General features: G+C 47.9%; 1 protein-coding gene across 1 annotated transcript; it reads left to right on the top strand.

The window, feature by feature from the left end:
• The first annotated feature begins 1,179 nt into the window (after nt 1-1,179).
• On the top strand, nt 1,180-10,710 carry LOC128842529 (cytokine receptor-like factor 1). The gene is made up of 5 exons (XM_054038617.1): nt 1,180-1,254; nt 3,077-3,197; nt 3,983-4,143; nt 8,353-8,501; nt 10,412-10,710. Exons 1-5 carry the CDS (start codon nt 1,185-1,187, stop codon nt 10,595-10,597), a joined length of 687 nt encoding a protein of 228 aa, XP_053894592.1. The 5' UTR covers nt 1,180-1,184; the 3' UTR covers nt 10,598-10,710.
• The last annotated feature ends 1,120 nt before the right edge of the window (nt 10,711-11,830 follow it).

Below are 11,830 nucleotides of genomic sequence, written 5' to 3'. Positions count from 1 at the left end.
TAAGATGAATTTTCACTAGTCCAAATTCTAAACCCTTGCACTGATTGGAACTGAGCAGGGAGGGAGAAGCCCTGGGAGAGGGAAGGCCAATGCCACATGATTCCAGGGTCCCTGCCACATAAATAATGTGCTGCAATAGACCTGAGGCTTTGTCCAAAGTGTGGGCTGGGCGGCACAGATGGCAGGATAAAATCCCCTAGCCAGACTGCTCTGGGAAAGCCTGCTACAACCTGCTGGCTTTCTGGACAAGGCTGTTGCTAGCACAGCTTCAGCTCTAACCCTGAGAGGGCCTATGGGACACGTCCAGCCAATCTGCTCTCGTTTCCAACTCCTGTCAGAAGCCTGGTGAAATGAGCCCAACGCAGCAGCAGCTGGGTCATTGTACACATTAACCTGTGGAACTCATTGCTCACAGAGAACATATCTAGCAATTAAAGAGAGGAAAACCCCGCACAATATTTCATCTACAGAGAGCTCCATTCCCTGTGAACTCAATCCCCCCTTACCGTGACATGGCTGAACCTTGGCACTGTTAGGAGGCCTCAATTTTCTGCTCAATAAACATAACTCACGCTCCATTATCCTATGTACAGTCAGGGAGCGCCTTTTGGCTGGGCATCTCAATGCCCTGAAAAGCAAGAATCAATGGTGCCTCCCACCACCCCAGTACAATCATTTTTGGAGAGGAGTGAGCAGAGCAATTAAGGGGCTCCCCAAGGGCATATCACAAGTCATTCTCAGAGCTGGGAGCAGACCCTAGCAGTCCTAACTCCCAGCCCCCTGCCGGCCACAGTTTAAAGGGCCAGTTGCTCAAACAAAGAGAATGCCTTTCATTACCGTCAGAGAGAGTCATCACCACCCACCCTGGTTCTCCGCCTAAGCCCCCAACGCGTCAGGGGGACGTCTGACCCGTCTGACTCATCCAACGTGTCAGCTACCCGTGAGTGAGCCACCAAAGCCTAGCCGGTCCTTGAGTTTGGGCTGAGGGACATGTTTTTCTTTTCACACATCATGTACCAAATCACAGAGGGGAGGAAGAGGCGCTTGCTTCTTCCAGTGCTTGATAGCATCAGGACGCTGAAGCCCTGGATGTTTAAAATAAGCTAGAGACAGACCTCGCAATATATCATTGCATTTTTAATTGTCCATATGCTCAATCCATTATGTTTCCCCAGATGGCAGGGATGCTTAACTACTACTTCCTCATCTGGGCTGTAATAATGAGGATCTCTGGCAGGCACCTGGCACCAAAAGGTAAAATACAAGATCTAGGCACTGTAAACTGAGACGCAAAAGAGGGGTGAATTCACTGCTATTACCCGTTTGGAGATACTTCCTGCTGCTTGCAATTGAGATCAGTTTAATCATAGGGCTGTGATCATTCCATTATTATTTGTATTGCAGCCACGTCTAGGGAGCCCAATCATAGACCCGGCCCCATAGTGCTAGGTGCTGCACAGACACATCCCTGCCCTGCCCCCGAAGAGCTTACAACATTGTGTCAGATGCTAAATCCGAGTGCGGGTAACATTCAGTGAAGTCTTGCTAGTGACAGAGGGCTTGATCCCGGCACAGGGCAGCTATGGGGTGTTGTGTCTATAAACAGAAGGTGAAAAGCGGTGAGCAGGCCACACAGTGTGGGGGAGTCCGATCCTGGATGACTCAGCGCACTGTGCAGCTGCCACGTTATCCTGCCTCGCAGCAGGAGCAAAGCCAGAGAGGGAAACGTGCAGTTCAGCAGCTCGTTAACATGATGGGCCGCACACTGGGACCCAGGTCTCTGACCACAGCCTGCCCTTCCTTTACCCTGCGTGTGCATAAGTAAAGGAGCAAGCACACTTGCTACCAGGCAGTACGCCTAGTACTCAATCTGACTTGCCCTGACACGGAGCTTCCACTTGCGCTGGAGCGCACCAACCTGCTGCATGATGGGCAAGGACTTGCAGGGTCAAAGCTACAGTCTTCAGCACAGAGAGACTTCTCTCTCCCTTTGTCTCCCCACTTCGGCCAGCTGGCTTGGAGGAGGAGGATACTGGGGGGGGAGGGGGGGGAGAGAAGGGAGAGGAGAGGCGGGGCTTTGGGTACCCAGGAGGGCAGGTAGAAAGTGTTCTGGGCAGTGGGAGGGCAAGGCAGATGGGGCTGGGTATCAGCAGCTGTTTCTGTTACCTGAGGTTCAGCAATGGGCAAAGGGGCTCAGAGCTCCACAACTAGCTGTAAAATAGCAGTATGTGGTCGAAGGCCTTAATCCAGGTGTTCACAGTCACTGGGGGAAGAAAAACATAGCATGCATGTGCTGAAAGCCACATTGCTAAATAAAATAGCTTTGTGGCTTTCATTGGCTTCCTCCTGCCCCAGATAGCAAATGCTACTTTTCCATTGTATGGACCCAGGGCCTGCACAAAAGTAAATACATCAAATGTTGGTTTTAAGCACAGCCGAAAAACAACCGGGGTGATACTTTTTTTGTACTCTTATCCATCAAGATAGGTAAACAGATATTTGCTTCCAGAGTTTGAACAAAACAAACCCCATGTGGAGACTGTGCCTGCCAAGGTCCAGCCTGGAGCAAATTTTACAGCTAAATTATAAGCCCCTGAAAATAGAGTCTTAGAATTATCACTCCATGAGACGCCTAACTAGAGGCTGGAGGTGAAAACAGCCTGGCTGTGATGAAGGCTAGGCTGAGAAGATCTCCTGTTTAGGCTGTGTAAAAAGGCAATGTTCCCCCTATGGGTATAGATGTATATTCGGGGAATATGCAAGATAAAGTGCAGTAAGATTATTGTAAAAAGCAACAGAGGGTCCTGTGGCACCTTTAAGACTAACAGAAGTATTGGAGCATAAGCTTTCGTGGGTGAATGCCCCTGAACCCTCTGTTGCTTTTTACAGATTCAGACTAACACGGCTACCCCTCTGATACTTAAGATTATTGTGGCTTTTCTGAATGTTAACTCCTCCCTACATAGAGCATGCTGAAGATTACCAGTAAGATGCTCCCTAGTTCCCGTGGCATAATGAAAATGGCCATCGATCTGTTTGATGATATATCACTCCGTTCTCCCTTTGCAATCTCTAGGAGCCTCGTCCTCCTTACACCTGCGGTGCATAGTGCTTTATCCAAAGTGCATGTCATGCCACTGGACTCCACCGGATGGTGCTGCATCCAATATAACATTCCACCTCAGATATAAGATGAGGTAAATAAAACTGGGTGAAAACTTTATCCCAGCTATGAAACACGATTCTTGAATTACTGCATGTTTATGGGAGATGCCACAGCATCCAGCAAGGGGATGTAACTCTCTTCTTTTGACATTATATCATTCACTGCACGGAGTTCCCCCTCTTTCCCATTATTCTAATGTATTGTGAGTGGTGTGAGCTGCAGTATTTTAGTCGCACAGTAGCTGCACTGTTTTGTCCGCTCAGATGCGGGGTGGGAATCAGAATAATTGTCAAAGTACCTTTCCACCGATATAGATACATTCTCCAGCATTGGCCTTCTTGGTGTTACTGCGGGTGTCTGGATTATTCCTTTAGAATGCCGTGGTTAGAAACAAGTAGCACCAGCTCTTGTTAAGTGTGTATCTAAATCACACACACTAATGCGATGGCCTTTGATCTAACTACTCTTTCAGCCTCTCCTGCGGCACAGCGTACTGCATACCTCGACGAAAGGCGCTGGGGTGTTTGCAGCTGGACACACCAAGTGCACCTTTCCAGTCATCCAAATGGACATAACCAGTGGTTGACAAAGCACATGCATATTCCATCAGCAGTGCGATGGGTTGAAAAATTAACTACCTAGAGATTTCCACATGCCTAAGGAGTAAACCCAGAAAAATCGCAGCTTTAAAAAGGAGCTGCCTTTGGGAACATGCCCAAAGCACAGGGGAGGGTGGAATGGGAGGGCATTGTATGTCTTCCTGCATAGAGACCTCTGGGTGGGATGGTCTCCTCACTCTTTGTTCACTTGGTTTAGGGGAGTAATAGAAGCCGAAGAATGCAAAGACTACGTCACCAGTGGCCCCAACTCCTGCTATTTCAGCCGCACCAACCTGTGCCTGTACTTGACCTATGAAATCTGGGTGGAAGCTGGGAACCAGATGTCAGAGAAGCTGATTGTTAACACTGAAGACATTGGTGTGTGGGGTGTGTGTGAATGCGTGTCAGGGCGTGTTTGCGTGGTTGGTTCTTTGTTTAATTGTATTTATGGCAGAGAGGAAATTAGAGCAAATATTCACATTTGTGTCCTGACCCTGAGCCCACTGGAGTGGAAGGAGAGATTCTTAATGACATCAATAGGCTTGGATCAAGCCCTTAGAGGAAGGTGTCATGCTCCAGTGGTCTTAGTCTAGGACTGGGAGCCAGAAAAAAATTGAGAGATTGATTCCCTCTGTGCCCATATACAAACCAAATGTCCTAGGTCTCAGTTTCCCCATCTATCAAGTAGGAATAATACAACCTCACCTTGATGTCGCAAGGGATAATTATGACTCAAGCTTTCAAATGCCCTTTGTAGAGAAGTACCGTTATTTAGGCAAGGGTCTGGCTATTCCTGACCACCTAGGCCTTGTCTTCACTTGGCAAAAAGGTGCTTTTACCACGCGTTAGCTCAGCCATCATAATTAACACGAGTTAAAATCTTGGGGCGGACCAGGCAGTTTTCAGTTTTCACATGTGTTAGCAGGTCAAACCTCAGCATGCTAACGTGAAAACTACCAACTGCCTTGCCCATGGTGGGGTTCTAATACGTGCTAGCTAACACATGGTAAAACACCACCTTTTTTTCCTGCTGTGGACGCTCGCCCAGTGTGAACGCAAAGCCCCCACTAGAGCACCTGCTGCTTGTAACGTTCACAATGTGAACCAAAACCCAGGGAAGGTCAGATCCCAGTGTTGCTGCTCAGGCCCTCCTCTAATTATAAACAAAGGAGCTTCAGTCAACAGTGCAGCTCCAATAGTCTGGTGCTGAACAGGAGAGGGGGCATCGAGCCGGGGGCAAAGCCTCCGCGCATCCCTTATCTTGTGTGATTCCATCCAGGGGCAGAGCCCGTCCTTACTGGGCTTTTTACGCTCGCTTTATCTTGGCCTTCACCCGGTATCTGCTCTCTCCCCATCCCTCCAGACAGCCTGCTGGATTTAACACAGCCTTCCAATTCATGCCCTGCTGCAGCTCCGCTTTACTTCTTTATTTTCCCTTCCCCACCATGGTTCCCACAGCACAGATACTTTGTGGAGGGGAGGGGTTGGGACAAAGGAGGATTATTGGCCCAGGAGTGCAATCTCTCTAACTCTGTCTGGGTGCCATAAAACCTGCCCTGTTCCATTTCGATGCAGCGGGAATGTGCTGTTTGCCACTGGCTCAGTTCTGCAGCCCCTGCATGTGAGCCGCTTCCCCTGAAGTCGATGGGGAGCTACTCACATGCAGCAGCAGCTCGAGTCAGAGAACCAGGCCCCTCCTCCTTGTGTTTAAGGCAGAACACAGAGATAGCAGCAAGTAAACTAATCCCGGAGTGTCCTGGCAAGAAGGGCCAGGATGAGTCAGATTTCAATTGGATGAGACTCTAGAAAGTCAGCATGTCACACCTGTGAGCTTAGAGCCTCTGAACATCTAGAGCAGGGAGATGGTCTGATAGAGGTCCCTTCTGAACAGTGTCAGGGGACCGGGATCTAACGCAGCACGCCCCAGCCACGTCGTAGATGGGTCTAAGCCAGGTCAATAACCACGTCTTTTAAGGACTGTAACATGAATCTCATACGGATTGTTCCCATCTACACAGGCGAGACCCAGCCATAATGAAATACAGCCGGGGCACCACTGTGTGCTAATCCAGTCCCCTGACACTGAGAAATGTGCTGCATCGACAGGCCCATGACTAGAGCTGTTTCTTCCCATATATTTTATTTGGGCAGCATGTTAACTCCCAAGCAGGGGGTGGGTGGCAGCCCCTGAATGTAATGGGCCTCTTTCAAAGGCAGTGGTGGTTAAAATGCCCTGACATTGGCTCCAGTTTCCCTCTCTCCCATGTCTTTGCTACCAGCTTCTCCTCACTATAAACTGCCTTTTTTTTTTTTTTTTTGTTCAGCCTACAGCAGCGTGAGCTACCCATCCCCCCAGCTGCAGAGTGAAACATCTCAGCCTTTTCCTCCGCTGGTGGCTGTTGCTTGATTCAATGCCAGGTTTGTGCGTGTGGGGAAGAGAGAGAGAGAGCATCACACACACACACACACACACAGAGCGAGTGTGCAATAGGAGTAGAGTCTCTCTCTCTCTCTCTCTCTCTCTCACACACACACACACAAAGTGAGTGTGCTGTAGGAGTCAAATATCTCTCTCTCTCTCTCTCACACACACACACACACAGCGAGTGTGCAATAGGAGTCAAATCTCTCTCTCTCTCTCTCACACACACACACACAGCGAGTGTGCAATAGGAGTAGAGTCTCTCTCTCTCTCTCACACACACACACACAAAGTGAGTGTGCTATAGGAGTCAAATCTCTCTCTCTCTCACACACACACACACACACACATAGAGCAAGTGTGTGATAGGAGTAGAGATTTTCTCTCACACACACAGAGTGTGTGTACAATAGGAATAGAGTCCTCTCTCACACACACACAAAGTGTGCATAGGAGTAGTGTCTCTCTCTCACACACACATACACACAAAGTGTGCGATAGTAGACACACACACATGAAGTGAGTGTGTGATAGGAGTCAAATCTCTCTCTCTCTCTCTAACACACACACACACACACACACAGCAAGTGTGCAATAGGAGCGGAGTCTTTCTTTTTGCCACAAGCTGGGACTGGACAACAGGATGGATCCCTCAAAAATTGCCCTGTTTTGTTCCTTCCCACTGAAGCATCTGGCACCAGCCACTGTCGGGAAGACAGGCTTCTGGGATAGCTGGACCATTGTTAGTCCAGTTCTTACATGGATGCATGGCCGTTCTTGTATTTCCATCCAGGGACTGACCTGGTTACTTCTGCACTGAGACCGGTTTGTCTCCCCCAAAGGAGGGGTTCTTTCCTCTGACACACAAACCTCTCCCCTCTGATCCCTCAGCAAACAGCCTCTGCCCTTGCACGCTCCAAGAGGCAGCTCCAGAAACCAGCGACTGTAGCACACACAACAGACCGAGGAGCAGGAAAATCACCCCCAGATTGAGAAGCACATGCAGTAGTTTACTCAGTCATAATACTTCTCTGCCCTATTGTGCCTAGAAGAATTACATTAAAGACTTTCTTCACAGTGAGACTTACGCTTAGTAACATGGAGGGCTCTTTTCTATTGGCCAATGTGACTTCTCAGGATTTCCCCCGCTTCCTCGAAGACTTTGGCCTGATTATGAAAAGTGGCCTGATTCAGGAAAGCAGCACTTAAGCGTGTGCTTCAGTGCATTCCTGGATCAGGGTTTTGCTTGGGGGAAGTGAAGTTATAGGCCCTTGTGTAGTTATGTAACTAAGAGCACTGGGGCCAGATTCTGGGAAGAGCTCGCTGAAGTCAATGTGGTTTGTGGTGCTCATCACCACCACTTGGGTTTTTTCAGTGGTTGGGATTGGGAGGAGGGGAGTTCCTTTGGATCCTCATAAAACCTCAGGGCCAGTCTTGCGCTGGCAGGACTCCTAGGTTGAGCAGTGATGCTGGCAGATATTTTAGGAACATCTGTTTCACAAGTGCTGCCCACTAAGACAGGGTAGCATAGGGCAATTTTACTGCTAGTGGCCATGGGCTCCTGATGAGAAGCTGCTATATTGATTACTGCCAGCCAAAAGAAACTTTAGTTTGCTTTTAAACAGCAAGACTCACAATGCTGGCTTTAGCCAAAATTCACATGGGAACTGCACTCCCTGTCCGGACTGCTGAGATGGCAGTTTCCTCTTCCATTGTAGATTAATTACTCTTTGCTATGGGGAAGATACTAATAAATCTGTTCTAGTGATTTCCTCCTCTTGAGGGGTACAATTTTCAGAAACAACTAAATGACTTAGGCGCCAAGGCCCAGATCCTCAAAGGTATTTAGGCACCTAATGCTCATTGATTTCAGTAGTGACTAAATACCTTGGAGGATCTGGGGCCTAGTCCCATTTTCAAAATGAAGTAGGCACCAAAGTCTCATTGAAAACCTATGAGCCTTAGGCTTCTGAGTGTATAAGTCACTTGGAAATGGGACCTAGCCATCTAAATCGCTCAGGCGCTTTCAAAAATTTTACCCTAGAGCATGAACAAACCACTGATCACACACATACACCTGGGCACATAGCCAACCCTCCGCCCATGTCCCATATACCCACAATGTGAGTTTAGCCCCTCCTTTCACCTTCTTCTTTTTTTTATAGCTAAAACTGAACCACCAGAGGGCCTGAAGGCCACTGGATTTGGCACCCACCTATCCGTAGAATGGGGGTACCCACCTGGCGTGGCAGCCTCCTATTTCCCACTGGTGTTTGAGCTTCAGTACCAAGAACAGGGGAGTGGCGAATGGGAGGTGAGTCACTTTTGCTTTCCTTGCCTTCCATGGGCTGGTCTGTAGTGTAACAGGCGTGGGGCTTTCCTTACCAAAGCCCTGGGGAACCAGGCCTAGTTTGCAAGGAACCTTGTGCCGCAGAAGTCTGCACACTGCCTGGGAAACGTGAACGTGGGCTAGGAACGTTCAGAAGATAGGGTGTTCAACAGCGGCAGACGAGCTGTCACAAGTAAAGCAAAACAATAAGCAATTGTGTCATCCCTGTTGTAGCTCCACAGACTTCACTGGGCTTACATCAGAGATGGCTCTGACCCTGCGGTCAGTATCCTAGGATATTGACTTGTCAGTTCAGTATTGATCATATGTAACACCGACAGACCCCAGTCATTGGTGGAGGGATCGAATCTGGGACCTCTGGAGCTAAACGCATGAGCCTTTACTGCATGAGCTAAAAGCCATGTGCCTCTTAGCTAAGGCTGTAGCAGACTCATTAATCTCTAAGCGGTCTCGGTGCCACTAGAGGGGGCAGAACACCACACTCAGGAGGTGTGTGGGTTACACATACACTCTGGAGGAGCACTGAAAGTGACTGAAAAGAAAGGCCCCTTTTAGGAAACAATATAGCCGTTGGCCAGGGGGGTGGACTAACCAGCTGAACCTCTCTGATGTCTATGATTCTTTTAGAAGAAAAGACAACCCCAGCTCAGGATCCAAACTTCATGGCCAGATTCTGTCCCGTTCCCACCCCTTTCTGCCCCTTTCCTACCCCTTTCGGCTCCTCTGGCCGCATCAAGGGCCAGTAAGCTGCCTTAACTGGGCAGCTAAAGATTCTTCCAGCATAGGCAAGTCCGTGGCTGGCACAGATTCAGCATAACCAGGTCTAGGTCATGTCTTCCTAGCCCCCTCCCCCATCCAATGTATGGAGATGTCGGGGGTGTGGCCGGAGCATGCTGTGCTCCAGCAATCTCCACTGGCATAACGGCTCCTCTTGAGTTATTACAAGCCAGTGTAGTTTGGAGCAGCCCTGCTATAAACTGTGTGAGTCTTGGAGCCTGTAAGCAAATGGAGCTCCACAGACTTATGCAGCGTTGGACAAGCTCACTCATGCTGACCTGGGTTTTGTCCTAACTAGACTTCAACAGTTTTTCCTGCAAATGCATTAGCTGCAGACACAATCAATGTGACAGCTACGCTATAATAAAAATGGTTTCAGAAGAAGTGGTTTTTTACCCATGAAAGCTTATGCCCAAATAAATCTGTTAGTCTTTAAGATCCCACCAGACTCCTTGTTGTTTTAGAGTAGGTGTAGATTTCCAAATGCTTGCTCCATAAACCATATTAATGATATTTTACTTGCAGTATATCATTTAGCCACTAGATGTCTCTGTGTGCTATACATTTCCAGATAGGTTGAGGTCCTTGGTAAACAAAAGAGACAAAGCTGGAACTCAGGCTGCATGGAAGTCTGTTTCCTTCTGTCTATAGATCACAGTTGTTTTCTTTCATGAGTACCTCCTCTTTAAGACAGACTGTGATTCCATATACTATGGAATATTCTAAACAATGTTGTTTGAGAATAATTCAAAATTTATTTAAAAAGGAAACATATTTATTTAAACAGGTGAGTCCTTCCAGGGTGTGGTTTATTAGTCCAGGGTCCCAAGACCTCCTGCTTTCTTCTCCTGGGGCTGACACTGATTTCTTCTATGGCCTTGAGACAGTCACTTTGCTGTGCCTCAGTTTCCTTGTTGTGTGCATAACTTAATGTAAATGTAAAAATGCTTTGGAGATGCTGAGTGATAAGTATTATTATCTTTCTTCCTCTCAGTTATTTCTCCTAACTGAAGAATAAAGGGGCAAAGGAATTACTCTTGTTCTTGGGAAGTGAAGTGAAAGTAATTTAAATAGGTTTTTCTCTTTCTCCGTATTAGCAAGAGCCTGATGTGGGTGAGCAGACCAGCTACTATGTTTATGGTGTGAAGCCAGACACCGTGTACATCCTGGCGGTCCGCTGCAAGAACTCGGACGGGAAAGGCTTTTGGAGTGACTGGAGCACCCCAGTTCTAGTCAATTCTGGCCAAGCCACAGCAAAACCAGAACAATCTGAAGCACAGTGAAACAGAAGATTCACCACACAAGGCAATGGTTCATCTAGCCCAGCATGCTGCCTCTGGAAGTAACCTACAGCCAGTGCTTTGTTAACAGCATCGCAATAGACAGGGCATGTGAATATCGGGTCCCAAGAGCAGATTTTTTTGGTGATTCATTTTGTGAGAACTACTGCTTCTTATTAAATAAAAGAAACCATAAAAGCTAAGGTGCCGTTTGTATTATTGTTAGCAAGCAGGAAGGCGCTAACGCTCTGTCTGTGCTTGGTCTGTAAATGCTGAGGTATTTGTGTGAGCTCCAGTTCCCAGTCCCACTCCCAGCTGGGACCTCTTTACAAGCCAGAAAGCCTTACTGACAATCACAGAGTCGCAGCTGGAGCTGGGAAAGGTATTCTTCACTTCCTGCAGCAACTCCCAGATTCCCTGTGATAAAACGATCAGGGGCCAGGGACGAAACTGTTAAGGCTGATACGTCAGGCAGCATCATTAAGTTTGAAAGTTAAAAACAATCCAAATGAGATTGAAGGTTGTGCTTTCAGAGCTGCCTGCAGGCTCAGGGATAATTCTCGGCAGTTACACGTGGCTCACATTTGGAAGATTATTATTATTATTAATTCTTCTTCTTCTTCAGCCATGAAGGCTAGAAACTTACCACTTTTAAAAAAGAAAGCTGAGATTCTACAGAATCTAAATATACTGCGTAGGCCACATGAATATACCAAGCGGGCTCCGTGTTTGACGCCTCTGCTTAAAAGAGTGCTAAGGTATCATTCGTTTTTGTGACCGGGTTAGCTTGGAAACCTGGAATTTATAAACCATTCCTGGAGGAAGAGAGAATGTGTGACTCATAGCTCGCAACTCTCCTGACACTGGCCTTTAAAATGTGAGGCAAACCCATCAAATAGTAGGTGGAAGAACATAAAAGCATAATAAATTGCTACATTTATATAGCACCTACAAAATAGAGACACATCCAATGCCATGCAGAGTCAGCCACCTTTGGAGCAGAGTGTGGTAGATGATGTGCACACAGAGATGAACAGTTTATTTTGGCCAAGCTAAACCTTTAGTGTGCTTGTACTCACCCGGCAGCGGTCCAGATCTTCAGCGGCATTTTGGCGGCGGGGGTCCATTCAGTCACTCCGCATCTTCGGCAGCACTGAAGGACCCACCGCCGAAATGCCGCTGAAGACCCAGACCGCCGCCGGGCCAGGGCTGCCCCCTGCGGGGCCCAGGGCAAAT

Source organism: Malaclemys terrapin, chromosome 8 (genome assembly GCF_027887155.1).
Source record: "Malaclemys terrapin pileata isolate rMalTer1 chromosome 8, rMalTer1.hap1, whole genome shotgun sequence".
In the NCBI taxonomy this organism is placed as follows: Eukaryota; Metazoa; Chordata; order Testudines; family Emydidae; genus Malaclemys; species Malaclemys terrapin.
Note: the sequence above shows the minus strand (reverse complement) of the source record. Positions and strands in the feature narration are given on the sequence as shown.